The following is a 17,228-nucleotide window of genomic DNA, read 5'->3' as shown; positions in this document are numbered from 1 at the left end:
GAACTCAGCTTTAGCTTTCTGTTTACTTAATGAAAAGGAATGTGTGCCTTGAAAGAATGGTCCAGGTACAAGTCAAATCAGATGAAGCAGGGTGTGTGACTTCCATTTACACTAGAGCAAAACGAGGGAGCGCCTGCTCTCCCCATGCAGTCCGGATGAAACTTTTAAACGTGGCTTCAGCAGAAACTGGACAACAGTTTAGTGCCCCACTAGCCCCATCTGGTTTGAGGTTGCTTTTCTTTCATGTTTTACCTTTTTTCCCTGAGATGGACTTAACTTCGGCCACTGATTTCTGATTGTGGTAACTAGTGCTGCCAAGGTGAAGGGCTGCGTCTGTTTTAGTAAGCGAGCCAGTGCCAGGGAATGCCCTGGATGTGGCAGCTCAATCCTCTGCACAATTGAAGTGCCAGAGCAGTCCCTGGCAAGGTTTTGGACCTGGCAGGCTGGCTCCTTTCCAGACGGATCTGGGCACAGTTCAGGAAATGGCACAGGCCAGGGACTATTCCCAGTAGACAACTTGGATGCAGCCTCTCTTCTGTGGAGGGCATGAAAGTGCAATAGCGTAGACACGGGTCTCTTACCATTTGCCTCAGGGCCGCAGAACAGTTATGATCGCATTCGAGTTACCGGGATAGACAAAGCAAGAGGCCCTCTGTATTTATTCTGTATTACGAATCCCTTGGTGCTTTGGCAGTGCTGCACAAAGCATCCAAGGTAAGCATGAATCTGATCCAAAACCCACTGAAAGCAGTGGAGGCCTTCTGTTGTTATTAATGAGTTTTCAGTCAGGCTGTAAATGAGCACTAAATGTTAAAAAGGAGAGGTATTTGAAAAAAGAACATACAGGGACAGATATACGTTACGGATATACATACTTTTAAAGAAAAGAAAGCAAAACCAAGGCCTTTGACAGAAAAGAAAAATACAACCCAACCAAGTTAGTTACTGCTGGGCTTTTAATAACATCCTGTTTTTTCATGTCTTGCTGCACAAAGAGCCTATGGTGATTCCACCTAAATGTTGATATAGTCATTGATTTATACTTTGCTTTAGACGTTATTAAATAGGCTAAATATATAATTTCCTTACAAAATTAATAGTTTCTCCAAATGTTTCAGTATTGCACTTTAATCTGTCATCTGAGTAGAGCCTCTACTGGCCCAATTTCTAATTTTGTGATAACAGCGTTAATTCAGCCTAAATACTACTTACGAAATAACTATGATGTTTAGGATCCTACATTTTATGTTTGAGAAAAGAGAGCTTCATAGTAGGATATTTGGAAGTCATAGCTCAATTAAGAGTTTAAGTTATTCTTTTGACAAAAAGTTGTATTGTGTAGACTTTCAGTGCCTCAGATTTCTTTTGAGTGAGATAATGACTCAAAAAGGAAAATAAAAAGCAGATATATTAAATCATTTCCATGATTGTCATACTCTGACTTTTCTTTCCAAAATAAGTGAAATTTCATAAGTCCATCCTGTGCCTTATGACTTAGTCATGAGTTTTAAACTCATCCTCTTCCAGGAACGCTGAGAATAACAAGCAAATGTGGATTTCACGAGCTGCGTCTTTTGCATACCTTTCCTTTTACACTTTTCAAGTAATGTTGATGTAATTAATTATGGGTCTATTGAAATACAGAGTTTGCTTGTAAGGAAATAATCGTTACACTTTGATTTGTCATACTCTGATTAAAAACACTGTACACGAGATTGCTTCCAGCTATTAGCTATGCTGCAGTTGAGGGGCAAATTATGCCCCCAGTCCAAACATCCATACATCCTTGGAGCACATACATCCTCATTAACTGCAAGATTAGTCAGAGCAGAATTTGTCTGAGTCAGAGATATCATTTTGGCAACGTCAGTTTACTGAAATAATAACCCAAATGCTGTTTGCTGTTGCAAAGAGTCTGTAGGTTTTCACTTAAAGCTTGTATTCCTTTTATAATCATGAACTCCCACCATGCTCTTACAGCTGATACCTCTCTGTAGCTAGTCTCTCACAAGTAGGCATGGATGACTCTTCAAATAACATTTATTACTAGCTGGAAACTGTTAAGATGCTGTTACTTAAAAAAAAAAATATATGAAACCTGGTAAATCCAGCCATCTGGTGAGAACAACAGAGCACAAGTCTGAACAAAAAACTAACATTGAGTGTGTTGGTGAAGAGGTTTGACTGTAGGAACCCTAGTTTTTTCTTTTCCGCTCTCCTTAAGTATTTCTGATAGTTTCAGAAAGTTGATAAGGGATGAGAGCGCAGTGCATACTGGTATCTGCAGGGATTCATGGCAGCAGGGGGAGGTTGACATTAGTGTGGAGAAAAGTCCAAACTTCTTTATTAGATGACTGAGAAAATGTGACAATGAAGTGAATTTCAGCCCAATTCTTGGTTGATAAAATAGGAATCAGTAGGGATTTTCTGAGTCTTTAGTGTTAACGGGAAGCTTCCCTATATCTTTTATTATTGTCCTGACAGTATTCCTGTCTAGGGTACCACTGTGCAATGATAAACTGTGTGGAATAGAAATATTATGGTAAAAAGTCAGGAGACACTTTTGCTATGCTCAGGGATATTTTGGGTAGTGGGCAGGCAGGACAGAGAAGGATACCCCAGTGCAGAAGATAAAGCCAGGGTCTTCTGTCATGTTAAAGCTTCTTGAAGAAAACATATGCAAAGTCCTGCACCTGGGAAGGAATTACCTTTTAAAATGGGGACAGTCTGTCCGGGGAGCAGCTCTGGGGAAAGGGTGCTGGGTTCCCTGGGAGCTGGGCAGGAGGCAGCAGCGAGCCCCGGCAGCATAGGTGGCCAGCAGCATCCAGGGCTGCATCAGCAGGAGCACCACCAGGAGGTCAGGGCAGGGGTTGTCCCCTCTGCCCAGCACTCGTTGTTAGACCACGTCTGGGTGCCGTGGCCAGGTTGGTGCCCCCCAGTGCAGGAAAGATGCCAATAACCTGAAGTGAGTTCACCCCCGCAATGCTCAGGGCTGGAGGATGTCCCCATGAGCAGAAGCTGGGGCAGCGGGGTTTGTCCATCCTGGGGCAGAGATGGCTTCGGGGGCACCTCACAGCCACCCCAGTGCCTATGGGGAGGGATGGAGAGGGGGCAGCCGGGCCCTTCACAGCCGCGTGTGTCAGGGCAACAAGGGACCGCAGGCATGAGCTGGAAGGAGAGGGGTTCAGGCTGGAAACCTCTCCCCCCGAGGACCGGCAGGCCAGGGGGCAGGCAGAGGGACGGGCTGCCCAGGGAGGTTGGGCAGGCTCCATCCTTGGGGGGTTTCAAGACCCGGCTGGGCAAAGCCCTGAGCAGCCTGGTCTGATCTGACAGCTGGCCCTGCTTGGGGTGCATGAGGGACCGCCTGAGGTCCCTTCCAACACGAATTGCCCAGTGATCCTAGGTAAGTTTTGCGGCACTGGGACAGTACCCTGGTTACACCTGACTAAAGCATCCTCTTGTTATCCTTTTTATAGAAAATATTTTCTTCAGAAACTCATGCATTTTACACGAAGTCCAAAATAAATGAAAAGTACTTGTTTGCTAGGGATACACTCTGGCTTCTCCCGGAGTCTTTTAGAAGTTAACCGACCTATGCGGTCACACTTTTTCCATAGACTCACATGAATCTGCTCCAACAAAGAGCTGAAGATGACTATATATAAAAAATTAGTACAAGTACTTTTATATAATCCCAATTATTTTGAAACAAAATATAGGCTTCTTCTCTACCCCCAGGATTAATTAAATAAGACACTCTGCAGTATATTTTCTCTGTATAATCTTCTATTTAGAAACTGAAGGGATGTATTTCTTACAGTGACTGAATAGAGCAAATGGGATAACAGATCTCTATCTAGATAGCTGTCCCAAAAGATAGGCTGCATATCTGTCCACTACTTGTTTCTGCCAATTTCGGATGATACTTTAGCTCAATAGTAGCTATCCACAAATCTTTGTAGTATTTCATCGTACAGATATAAAGGAGAAAAGATAACCTACTTTTCCAAGAGCCCTTCATGAATGCCATGAAAAGATATCAATGTACCTATGAAACAAAAGGCTGCTGCAAATAGGAGGGCAAGAAAAAGTCTTTCTACTTGCACATTCTCAAACGTATTGCAGATGTCAGGGAAATCAATAAATCTTTCGGATATCAAGAAAAATAAGGATCCCAGCCACTTCCCCCGAGACTTTTTATGTAAAAGGTGACACAATAATTATGTAGGTGGATTATGATCTATAGGCAAGTGCACTGACTATTAACATCTAAAAGTGACATTTCCTTTTCAGACAAATTTAATATGAGCTGCAAAGATGCATTTTGCAGTCAACTTGCTCGTACAAAAGCTAAATCAGGCATGCTCTTATAATTGTACTGTATGCATTTTCCAGCTCAGACTCTGGTTCTGCCGCCTCTCCCAAGTCAGTTACTGTGGGTAGAGCTGGCCTCATTTTTTCAATGCATAGCACATTTGCCTAAATGCGCAGTTTATGAAACAGTGCCACTGAAACACTCCAATCAGATCTGGCAAAAAATAATGATCAGGGAATGAGGGCAAGGGAAGGAGCAAAAAAAACCAACATTGAAATGTTTTATTCTGACAGCTTGGAAATGAACTTTTTGACTTTTCAAGACAGCTTTGTTGTTAGAAGAGGAAATGTTGAGAAAGATTCAGAGTTAGATAACTGAAAGCTAAACAAAACTAAGAAAGCTCTTTTCAATGAAACGAAACATTTCAAGTTAACCAGAAAGGATATGTAGGTTTTGTTTCATTAATTCATTTTTCAAACGTTGGTACTATGTAAACCAGGTGGGGTTTTTTCACTTCAGGCATAAAAATGAAAAATTGACCATGCAGTCAACGTGAAGTTTGAAAATCTGTAGGCGAAGTATCTGTTACCTGGTAAAAAAATGTTTTTCCTGTCCCCTTGAAAAATGCTCATGTGCTTAAGACATAAGAATATATCATATCTTTGGGGGAGCTCAGGATGTCATTGGAAGCATGGATGAATGCTGTAATGTTGGTTTTAATAACTAGTCTTCTGACCTCCGTTGGTTGTTGCTGTCATTATGACAAAGCTTAAATAGACACAACCAAAATAAAGGAACAGCTCTTTGAGAGCTGTCATAGAAGAAAAATTTCCATTTCAGAGTGTTAAATGAGGGCCTCTGCACCCAGGTCAGCCATAAGATGTCAGCCCTCAGAGGGGGTGGAAAGAGTTAGGACAACTGAAATGGAGCTAAACAGAGACCTGCATTCAGCTTTGTCTTCTGTGAAACAAACCTAATTATAGCAAGGAAAAAGTATGTATATGTTCACTACAAAATGAAGAGAAACACAGAAAAGAGAGAGAAATCCATCAACAACTGCATAGCCTTGCCATTGCAGCATTTCCTGCAGCCTCAACTGCCCTGCCACACGGGGGTGGAGTGGGGATAGACAGGGATATCAGAATTGCAGTGGGGGTCCCTCCTACCGTCCCCATCTGTTCACAGTCTTGTCTGCCAGCTCCGCGCCTGCCTCCGGCCCCTGAACTCCAGTGAGGAGCACCGCTTGGGCACATCTGATGGCCAAGTCCTATTTTTTGTGGCACTCTGGGCTGACAAAGCCAGGCAAGCTCAGAGCCAGCTCCGGGCACTTTGCTGGGAGCTGCTCCGCTTTGTGTGGATGTTCCATCAGTCAGAGGGGGAAGGGTTTTGCCTTTCTCTTTGGAGAAATGCCTGTGCACTGCAAGCAGCTTGGGAACTCCTACAGGATCAGCCCTCCTCTTGATATCTTGAAGAAATTTTAACTAAAAGGCTATGACATGACAACCTGGAACTTTACAGAAAATGACAGCTGATGGCTGGAGAGCCCTGAGGCAGGGTAAATAATGCCCATAGGGAGGCTCTGCTGGGAGGAATCTTGCTACATATGGTTTCATATCAAAGGCTGTTTCATTTCTTGTGGGAGGAGATAAGAGAAAAAAATAAACCCATGTTATAGCTAGTATCAACTAATGCAATGGTGAAAGACGTTGCAGTGACGACAACGGTATATGAACGCATGTGAAATAGCATAGAATCTAAAACAAGGCAATATAAACGTTTCTTGAGTTTTTTCAGCTGATATATGTGTGAAAAGAAACAGTACAAATGAAATTTTGTTCATGCCTTTCACTTCCATAAACTTTAAATGACTGTAAGTGGAACACTAGAAAAAAAAGAAAAACCCTGCAAAAATCACTGACTTAAACATTCCACATTTATCTCTGGACTCGTGAATTTAGTGATTAATTAAATTAATTTGATAAAGTAATTTAGTTTCTCTGTGTTAGTTTTTTTCTAGTTACATGTGAAAGCCGCTGGTTAGTAGGAAGCTGACAAGCTTTTTCTCTGTTTGTGGCAGGTGCTGAAACGAATCTGAACTTGAGGAGCAGGGAAGATCCAAATACATCAGATATTGGATCAGAAACCCAGGATAAAAATGCAAATAACCATGGAACTCAGTCATCTAATCCACTGTCCAGTTCTGTGACTGCTGAAAATGGAAATTCAGTATCAAATGGTAAGCAGTTTTTAATCCCAAAGCTCTTCTAACATAAAATTGCTGAAGTGTTTCCTTGAGTGAGCTTTTTAAGATATAGTCAAGCTGGAATCTTCTGAGTTGTGAAATATCTGTGTTTCTGGAACCGGCTTAACTTTGTATGTGTGAACTGATAAGCCCCTCTGCAATAAAAGCTGAATATGAAGAAAATAAAACAGCCTCTGTTGAGGAATTAGTAATTAGCTCAGCTCCAAGTCGCTAAGCAGCCTGAGGCATGGAGGACTGAGATTTGAGATTTCTGATCCTGTAATCAATACAAATGGGACAGAAAATGGCAAATCAGGATCTCCCTTTGCTACAGGTGCCTTACTAGTGAATAACAAATTGTTTATTATTGCAACAAGATGATCAAAGTGGTGCAAGAGCAATGTCAGAACGAATGAAATGTTTCAAGATCCTAAAAGCATAAATGCTAAGGATATAACACCAGTATTACATAAAGTCACACGCACAAATACACGAGCATGAATAGACACAAGACAAATAGAAAGTATTTCTTTTGATGGAATGTGGAGAAGCAGATGTCTAAATGCATGCATGGCAGTGGGTACAATTATCTTCATGCTGAAAACTGAAGTTTAAATATGATTTGTGTAAGCAGAACAGTTGCATAGCCTTTACTGTTAAGGGCAGAACTACACATAATGCAGTTGGTAGTTTGGGAGTTATACTGGAAAAATTAAAGGGAAAAATATTACGTTAAGCGAAATACTGAGTTTTGTTTTCCGAATATGCTATCCTCTTTTTTTAAAAAAAATTAATACTAGACCTGCTTAATACGCAATGTTTTGAAATGAAAAATAAAGCTTTATCATCAAAATGAAACACATCAAAATCAAATAATTCCTTTCTTTTCAAGAAAACCTATTCTCCAAATTCTGCAGTGCTTGGCCAAAATAATTCTTCCTGCTCTCTCTGATAATCGAAGCAGAAAACTCGTCCAGTCTGAGAAGTGATACAAGTATCAAAGTGCATTCATTCCTGTGTGGAGCCAGGAACACACTGTGACAGAGGAAAAAGGCATCTTTGTCCCTTACAACCGTGTCCCCATTTGTATCAGTATAATAATTTGGGGAGGAGGGGAGCATATTTTCAGTATGTATAACAGCCAGACTGTTAAATTAACACAAAAACTGTTGGTAGACCGAGTCTTTGATTCCTTTCTATGTAGGATTTTAACCATATATTCTGATGTCCTGATGGGACCTGTGGGAGATCAGCTTTTTGTAAGGGCAACCATTTTGTCCCCAGACCCCTTAATTGGGAGTTTAATCACAAGAGCTCTGTTTCTTACGGCTTAGAAATGAAATGATGCTTTACGTTTATAATTTGTGATTATTATAGTTGTTAGTAAACGATCTTAGTTAGCGAAAGAAATAGTCATTGCTTGAATAAAAGGCCAACTAATCGGTGCGATGGGTGCTTGTAATTGTTTGTGTGAAGTTTTTATCAGTGTATTTGCAACCACTAGTAACCAGGGCTGTTCATATTGATAATATACAATATCTACTATGCATAATCTAATTATCTTTAGATTCTATTATTTTTAAACTATTTGTATGTGGAAAGTTTAATCATAAAGGCGTAATGTTGTACAATGGAATTTTCCAGTAAGACACTTTTTCCATTGAAAAACACTGATTCATCAAACTTTTCATGGAAGGTTCCCAATTTTGATGCAGCCTTGGTAAGGAATGGGTTTGAGATTCACTGTATACTATGAGTAGAAAAATAGAAAAAAAGTACTTTTAGGTCTGTCAGTATCCCACTGGTTAAGGAATTAGCATTATTTCTGGTATTTCAAGGTTCAAATCTATATTTTGCCTATCAGACTGTTGTAGAAATGATGCAAGCTTTGATGTCACCCTGATGCAGAGCAAAAGCAGATTATAAATTTTGTGATACAGAATGCTACCTTTCCAGCGACCTTTAATAATAATTGAAAGAGTTGACACTATGGAAAACTTTGGTGTACTTTGATTGCATGAATTTAAAACCAGTTTGCTTAGGAAAAAAATCCTTCCGGGATTGAACCTTAACATCGTCATGATTTTGAAATCTGTGTCTTGTTGGATACATCTAGGCCATACTGATATTTGAGAATGTGTCAGGAGATGTTTCCATGTAAAATACCTCTTCATTTCTTTGTTACTGTATACCAAACTCCTCTACCTATGAGGAAAATAAAACCTGAAATGTATTATTAAATAGTTGATACTGAGACTACAAAACTCTCGGATATAGAGTAGTGTGCTTCCCGTTGTTACACATTGCGACTATATAATCTACTTTCCAATGATAGAACTAAAGTCTAGATTCATACATTACTCATAGACTTAAGAGAGGAGCAATTTCTTAAATAAGACTAGTCTTTTGCTGTCATGAATGAAGTGTCAGCACCACTCCTCTAAAGTATCATGAAACTTAAAGTCACTCTGGTTATAAGAATAATCATTTTGATGAAGATGTTAATCTTACTTACAATCTGATGAATTCTTTAGAAAACCATTGCTAAGCAGCTAAAAAACTGTCTGGCTCAGCTTCCAAACAGATTAATGCTGTGTTGCTTTCAGAAGCTGAGTTTAATTTCTGGCACTGCTGTTCAGAATTCTAATAGAAGCTGATTTTTTTTTTATTTTATATAATGTAATCCTCTTCTTCTTTAGTTTATCTTTACTATTAGGAGTAACACCTTTCCACAGCTCTGTGCTATCAACGGTGACTTTTCTGCCACAAATCTTTCACACCTACCAGAGTTTTCAGTCTGAAAGAAAGAGCTTTTTTTTTGCTATTTCTTGTCCAAACACAAAAAGTAATCAAAAAGCCTGTAATAGCCTTTTACGTTACAATGCTGAAAGCTCTGATTCTAAATCACCTGAAACAGCAGATCCTCTGGTGGGAGACATTCAAACACTGCAGGTAAAAGTTTACTCAAATTTGGTGTAATTTCCAACTAGTACCTAATAGGGTACGGAGGAGTATTTAATCATGATTCTGCGATTCTGTGTTTAAGTGAAATGTTTAAATGTGACAACTGTAATAAGTGACTGAGGTGACCTAACCTTTGGGTTGTGAAAGGGAGAAATTCCCCAGATATCTGACAGTTCTTTACCTCCAGTGGAATGTGTTGTAGAGGTACTTTGTGTAACCCAAGTGAAAAATTAGAGTGGCTATTGTATCGATGAGACAGCCCTGTTGGACCGAAGGAGCATTGTGCTGCAGCGTGCCCAGGGGTCACACAGCTCCACACTTTGCCCTGTGCTGTTCATCCAGCTCCGTTGGCACGCTGCCGTCCCGCAAAGGAAGTCTCTCTAGCTATTCCTCTTCTCTTCAGTTGTAACTGAGGTCCACTGCTTGTGTATGGAGATCCATGTGAATGGACTTAATATATAGTTTATGCTGATCAGCATAAGAGTAACTGTTTAGAAACCTGTCTGTCACCAAAAGCCCTATGCATTAGTCAGGTAAGGGGATTAGTCTTGTCTAACTTCAGCTATCAAGAAGGTAGCCATTTTGTCTAAGCAGGTCACCTGTGGGCTACAGTCTGCTACACAGTCTCTTGAAACTTACCACCAGGTCTAAGCACAGCAGGCAACAAGTGGCAGAGTGGGAGAGGTGTCACAGCAGATAACCTGACAGAAAAGGGGCATGTCACCATGACACAGGTTACATGCCGTTGAGCGCAGAGCCTTACATCTTGCCTTTCCTCTTTCACTCTATAGCAGCCAATGTATCAAGCAGAGCTGATCAGTAGATCCAGCCTGTGTGTGAATGCGGAATCATGGAGGGAGGCAGAAGATTTGGGGAATGATGTGTGGCCGCAGTTGCAAAGACCCAGAGACTGTGGTGTTGCTGCTGTTCTGCAAATATGGATGTCGGAGGCCAGGAGGTGCAGGATCTCCAGTGCAGGGGTAGCAGGACCTGTGAGACTGGAGGTTCTCTGGAACCCAGAACCTCTTCTGGATGTCCCAGTCGTTTAGATCTTGATATTTGAGATGCAGGCTGTTTATCTGAAGGATCCTAAAGGAGTATCTGAGAACAGGGCAGAAATGGGAAATAGAAAGTATAGGAAGTATGGGATCATCCCTTGAAGCAACATAGAATGGCATTACAGGGAGTAAGTGGGTAAAGGACTGGGTTTCTAGTTTGAATAGCCATATTACTTGGGACAAGGCCATATTCTTGATTATGTGAAAAAAATGGAATGCATTTCTTTCATTTAACTTCTCTAGTTAGATATTATTGATTGAATCATATTTCTTGCTATCATTTTCACCATCATGTATAATTGCAGTAGTAATGTTAGCAAACATAATTCTGCCAAAAAAAATGCCAAATTAGACTTACTTTTGGTAACTTGAGAACAGTTGCAAGAAACCCCAGTCCAGATGGTGTAATTTGTGCTCCAGCTTTAACCCCCTGATTAATTTATGTTCTTGTAGTTCTGCCCCTGCTAAACTGATGCTTCCAACCTTGTGCTGAATTGAGCAAGGTCTTATTCAGTGCACAGCTGTGGTATCCTAATATTTACTTAGGTGTACGTAAAGGAAAACTCTCAGAATATAATCAACTACTCCATTTATCTTTCCAAACTCCACCAAGCCTCTGCTTGCAATGTCTGTGATGACGTGCTGTTGCTGTACATGGAAACTTTCCTTGATAAGACCTCTTATCAAAGTGCTTTTCATAGAAATAAACAGAAAATCATTGATAACCTTATTCTTAGCTCAAGGCTGTCATGGACGGTAGATCCTAAAGTGTATGAATGTAGTGCAAAAACAGTATCTTTTTCAAAACATGCTGCTGGCCTAGCAAAGTATTTTCGTTCATTTATGGTGGTCTAGAATCATGCGAATATTTTACATTATATCTTTTATTTGAATTGAATGAATAACACCTACTTTAAAAAGGCATTTTTTATTAAAATGTGGATGATTTTGTATTACTTTGTTTGAGATGTATCCAAACTGAATCCATGTGAATAAATTATTAGTTCAGGAAATTATTTGAAAAAAAAGGATTTGTTTTGTGTTGTCAAAACTGGATTTTTGGAGGGAAATTTATTTCAAGCATTTAATTTGACCAAAAATATGCAATTTTTACTGAGGGAGAATTTTAAGTTGGACAACAGGAAATTTAATGTAGGTAAGAAAGGAATAGTGGTAACCTACATATATTTTACAAGCCTAATATACTGGAGACCCTGAACATCAGACCTTGCCACAGTACATACCCAATATATCATGGACTGGCTTCAAAAACTGATAACTCCACCTCAAAACAACACATAGTTCAAATCGCCGAGAGAACAGGGTCAGACTGGCTCTCTGCACCAGGCAGAAAAGGACTGAAATGCTGGATTCTCACAAGATTTGACCTGGCTTCTGAGCTGTAAGCAGGGGTTCCATCTTCTTCCCTGCCTGTGTGTCCCCAGAGGAAGTCCAGATGATTTGAAGCTGTAGAAAAAGATCCATATTTATGAATACTTTACACAAGCCTCATTCAGAACAAGTGGAAAAAAAAGGGCTGACCGTAGTTACAAAGCTGCGCAGATGCACCGTTATAAGGGGGAAACTAAAAGCAGAGTAGAGAGGCCAAAAATGTATAAGGATCATTCTTTCTTTTTAAAATTCTTATTCTATTTCTCTCACAAAATCAAGTTATTTTATGGGATTATTCATGCAATTTATATTTTCCTGAGTTAAATCATATATCAGTAACCATGTAAGAGTTAATACTTATTTATAAAAATTAAAAAATACACCACCACCACCCCTTTTTAATATTGAAAATACAGAGTTGGAAGACAAGCATGTTTCACAGTGTCTTTCTGTGCCAGTTTCATGATGGAAGAAGAAACTGAACGTGAGCATGAAACAGAACTATGTCTAGTGCAATACCTAATCCCATAAGTAGTTTATGATTCATTGCATTTGAACTTTTAATTTTTTCCATAATGATTCTCTGTGTGTTGTGTATAGTACGCAAAGAGTGAGGTTTGTGTCATTTTTTTCTTATCTAAGAGTTACATACCTAGCCCCAGAATCACCTTACCTAGTTTTATCCCCACAAAAGGTAGATGCCTCGTCTAATCAAATACTTTGCGTTAGCTGTTATCCATTTCTAGATAGTAAATCTCAACAATTCAACTTGCGTATCTCTTACCAGGATGAATCCTCTTCTCAGGGTGGCTAGCTATGTTCAGTTGACTAAAGAAGTAGTGATATGTTGTTTATGGATGCCAGAGTATGCCATTGCTATATGCAGCAATACCAAAATTGCTGAATACCAGACCTACCATGGTGCCTGTGATTCTAGTTTGTGAGGGCCTTAATAACGCCTATCGTGGACTCACTGTGTTTCCGCCTCTGCCTTTGCTTCCTCTCATCCCACCTTTCAGATCTTCTGTAGTGCTGTGTGAACGGTCTTCCTGCTCCGGCAGAAATGATGGGGAAGTGCTGGCAGTGAGCCTTGCTCTAGGATCACTGTGCAGAGGTGTTTGTTTCTCTTGACTACCGAGGGAGACTACCTGGCTCTTTTACACTGGATGGCTGGTTTTTACACAGCTAAATTTCGGGCAGCTAATTCCCACATGGAGAATGCACAATAAGTACGAGAATTAAAAAACCCCCTCTGTACCGCGGAGATGAAGTTGTAAGTCCTGGACCTACTGTTGACTTTGAGAGCAGACCGCAGGCCTGTTTTCCATTCCCTTTGCATTGCTCCTGCGATGAAAAGGAGCCAGGGGGAAAAGAGCCAGGGATTTCCGCATTGCAGGAGGAATCCCTGGCCAGTGTATAGGTAATGTGTTATTTGTAGGCTCTTTCAGTACAATTACAGGCTCCCTCTGTAAACCAGCATGCATACCTATAATGCTATTCATGCTTGGTAAACAATAATTGTTCTGGTTTCGGTAAGCATGGAAAAAGTAAATATCCAGGCAAATGTGTGATTTTTCCATTCTTTTTTAGTAAAACATGTCAAGGTCTTTTGAATCTCGTGCTGAAATCAGCCAGTGCATAAATATCAGATAATAAATTAGTATTGTTCTGCTTTAGGTCTACCAGAGGAAAATGAATATTCAAGACTGTCGGCCAGCACTACGGCAGGCTCATCGATTCAAAGACATAGAGAGAGCCACACTAGTCAGGTAAATATTTCATTGATGGTCTACTAGAACCAGTAAAAGAAAAAAATCATAGTGCTGCATGTTGAAAGCTATCTTGATTAAAATTTGTGTGTCTGCATTGAAAAAATGTAGACTTCTTTTGCAGGTTTGTATTGAGCTAAGGAAAATAATGAATTTACTCTTAACTTTTTTTGCTGGGAGGATAATCATCCTGAAAGGTTCTCATAGTAGAGTTCAAAGTTTATGAAACTTACTGTTGCTGGTTGTGAGGATGCTATTTTCAGTCAAGAAATACGTCTCTTCACTCTGAGAGGACCAAGATGTTATCTCTTTCAAGATATTCATTCGTACCAGATTGCATGATAATGCACCTCATAGGAATAAAAGCATAACTATATCACCCTTTTGTATATAAAAGCAGTGAAGACTTTGAAAGCAGTCTTCATTGTTTTTATGCAAATATCAATAAGTAAAAATTAAAATCAAAATATCTATCAATTCAAGTATGAAGCTTGTACTTTGGTTCTTCTAAAATGCCTGTTTAGTTAATGTCACTAAAATCATAACACAGAATTAAGTTTGATATGAAAGCGAACAAAAAGGAATAAAATTTGTCATAATATATTTTCTTCATTCTCTTCTTCAGCATTTTATATGTAATGTGAAACACATTACTTTCTACGTAGCCAATTCAGGCATGAAGGCATTCAAGAAATTTTATCTTTTTTCACTTAAATGGCATTAGCGTATTCTGCTGTTGTCTTTATGTCTTCAGTCCACTTTTCTAAAAGGGTAGTCTTGAGTCATTTCTTTATTTGAGATGACCGTAAGAATTTTACAGTAAAGCCAAATATTGTCCAAAGAGAAAATATGTTGGAGCTGAGAGGAATTTGCTCGACAGAAACCTCTCATTAACCAATGGTACAGTTTCCAAACTATTTTACCAGAAGGTAAGAGAAGTGCTTTATCACATTTAAAAGCTACTTGTTGTCTGCAGGCGACAGCTGAAATTTCATTACAACAAAATACAGGCCCTAACCAAGTGAATGAATGTTTGGCCCTTGACTCCAGCAGGAGTGGGATTCAACCTTCAACATCTATTCGGTCTTAATGTAAATTTGAAAACCAATAGGTTATAAATGAGTAAATATCTGAGCAGACTAGTACAAAAGTCTTCACTTTGTGTTTTTCTCCTCCATTGTCCAAAGCACAGACATAACAACAGTGCATAGTCTGAGTTGAAGAATTGTGCCAAGACAGCACTCAGCACTACACTAATCTCTTCAGATACGTAAGTGTGGCTGGCCAGAGCTGCCCTGGCACACATAGACACATACCCATCTTGCACACAATAACAAATCTTTGCCATTGCCCTACCTCTCACACTCTCAAAATGTACTTTGCCCATATTGGGAAAAAATACTGAGAGGTCTGCTACCTCCAGATCAGTATACTGGATGAGGGTATGGGATTATCGCCCTCAGCACAGGAAAGACAAGAGCCTGTTGGAGCACGTCCAGAGGAGGGCCACAAAAGTGATTAGAGGGATGGAGCACCTCTCCTGTGAGGACAGACAACAGTTGGGGTTGTTCAGCCTGGAGAAGAGAAGGCTCCGGGGAGACCTTATTGAGGCCTTTCAGTACTTAACGGGGGCCTACAGGAAAGAGGGGGACAAACTTTTTATCAGGGCCTGTAGCTATAGGACAAGGGGTATTGGTTCTTAACCAAAAGAGAGTAGATTTAGACTACATATAATGAAGAAACTTTTTTACAATAAGGGGGGTAAAATACTGGAACAGGTTGCCCAGAGAGGTGGTAGGTGCCTCATCTCTGGAAATATTCAAGGTAGGGTTGGACGGGGCTCTGAGCAACCTGATCTAGTTGAAGATATCCCTGCTCATTGCAGAGGGGTTGGAACAGATGATCTTTAAAGGCCCCTTCCACCCCAAACTACTCTATGACTCAATGATTCTGATTGATCCTATGATTCTATTATTATGAAGACAACTGCAGACAATGTTTGCAATTGTCTTTGTTACATTTTTCAATGATCAATCAACTACTTATTAGGCATGACAGTGGCCAAAGAGCCCTCTCTAGCGAATGAAAAATCCAAGGTCCAGACACTGCTCCAGTTATAAACCTCACACAGTGAGACACTTTTGTCCTGGAACACCTTACAATCCCTGTTGCTAAAATGCTTGCCTGAGATCAAGGAGGATCATGTTTAAATTAATACATCCTTACAGTACATGGGGAGTTAAATGAACTGCGTATAGGGGAGCCGTTATCATCTTCTTATCTTTGCAAATGGAAACAGTATGCTTATGTGAAATTAGTCTGCAACATTTAAATGCTCTATTTTAGAAGCAAGTCTTTAACCATTTACAACCGTGTATTTTTTATTTTTTCCCAAACGGCTTGACAAAAGCTGAACACAATTTCAATTCAGTACTTCGAAGTGTCACTTTTCAGTAAATAGATGTTTTGCCAAAGTGTTTCACAAATCTTTAAAATAGATTCCATGCCATGTACTCAGAATTACATACAGGGACAATCCTTAAATGCAAGCTCAGTAAGAAATGTGACAAGTTTAGAGAAGAAACCTGCAGTTCTGTGATTTTTGATACAATTGCCTTAATGATTAAACATCTTCCAAAACGGTCTTGCCAAAAGAAAAAGAAAAAAATCTTCTTTCCACAAAAAGAAAAAAAAAAACTTAAAAAAACCTCTGTGCTCACAGGGCTGAGAATTCTTGCTGCAAAAAGCATTCCTCACCATTTCCAAAGCATGACATATATTTGAAAATGATTGGTTTTAATTACAGTTGACATTTCTTAGCATGCTGCCGGTGACTCTAACAGCATACAACCCTATTGTAAAAGTCTTTGCCAGGCTTCACTGCAGTAACCTTATCACTTTAAAGTAATTCTTGCACAGACGTATGAAATAGGACAGATTGTTTCACAGATCTGTGAAGGTACTGATTGACTAATTGCTTTAGAGAGAGAAACATAGTCTGGGTCCTTGGATTTCTTGGCAGACACTCTGTCATTTCAGCTAAAGGAAACTGGTTCATTAGCTTTCAGGGACTTCTAATATTTATGGGGTTTTTTAATATCTCCCTGCTAGCTCCTTACTGAAGCGACAGGAGTTAATTTCATTTTTGTCACAGGACCTCAAGGCTCATCTACATCCAACTAAAGTTTAGGCATTGTGGCTTACAGTACCATCATGTTGTCACATCAGGTGATAATTACCTGCATCACTGCCTGGTATTTCCTGCACACTGCAAACCTACACACTTCAGAGAGCAAATTCTTCAGCTCAGTATCTGTCGACATGCATCATAAAGATCAATCTTTTAACAAACACTTTTGGAAGCAATTACCAAGTATAAAATCCCATGCAGATGTGAACTCAGCAACTTAATTGATCGTCTCTAAAGTAAATTCTGCTGAAAACAAAACAAAACAAAAGTTCACTGTTGGCCATAAATGCTACTTTTC

The 17,228-nt window shown here is 39.7% G+C and overlaps 1 protein-coding gene across 4 annotated transcripts in view; it reads left to right on the top strand.

Moving 5' to 3' along the window:
* Positions 1–17,228, top strand: part of MYO16 (myosin XVI) — a 400,883-nt gene that overhangs the window by 367,245 nt on the left and 16,410 nt on the right. For all 4 annotated transcript variants that reach the window (XM_074561661.1, XM_074561651.1, XM_074561671.1 and 1 more), the window contains 2 exons: positions 6,393–6,551; positions 13,649–13,740. In XM_074561661.1, the coding sequence (XP_074417762.1) occupies positions 6,393–6,551; positions 13,649–13,740 (251 nt within the window). The remainder of the gene's footprint in view (positions 1–6,392; positions 6,552–13,648; positions 13,741–17,228) is intronic.

This window comes from Larus michahellis, chromosome 1 (genome assembly GCF_964199755.1).
Source record: "Larus michahellis chromosome 1, bLarMic1.1, whole genome shotgun sequence".
Taxonomy (NCBI): Eukaryota; Metazoa; Chordata; class Aves; order Charadriiformes; family Laridae; genus Larus; species Larus michahellis.
Note: the sequence above shows the minus strand (reverse complement) of the source record. Positions and strands in the feature narration are given on the sequence as shown.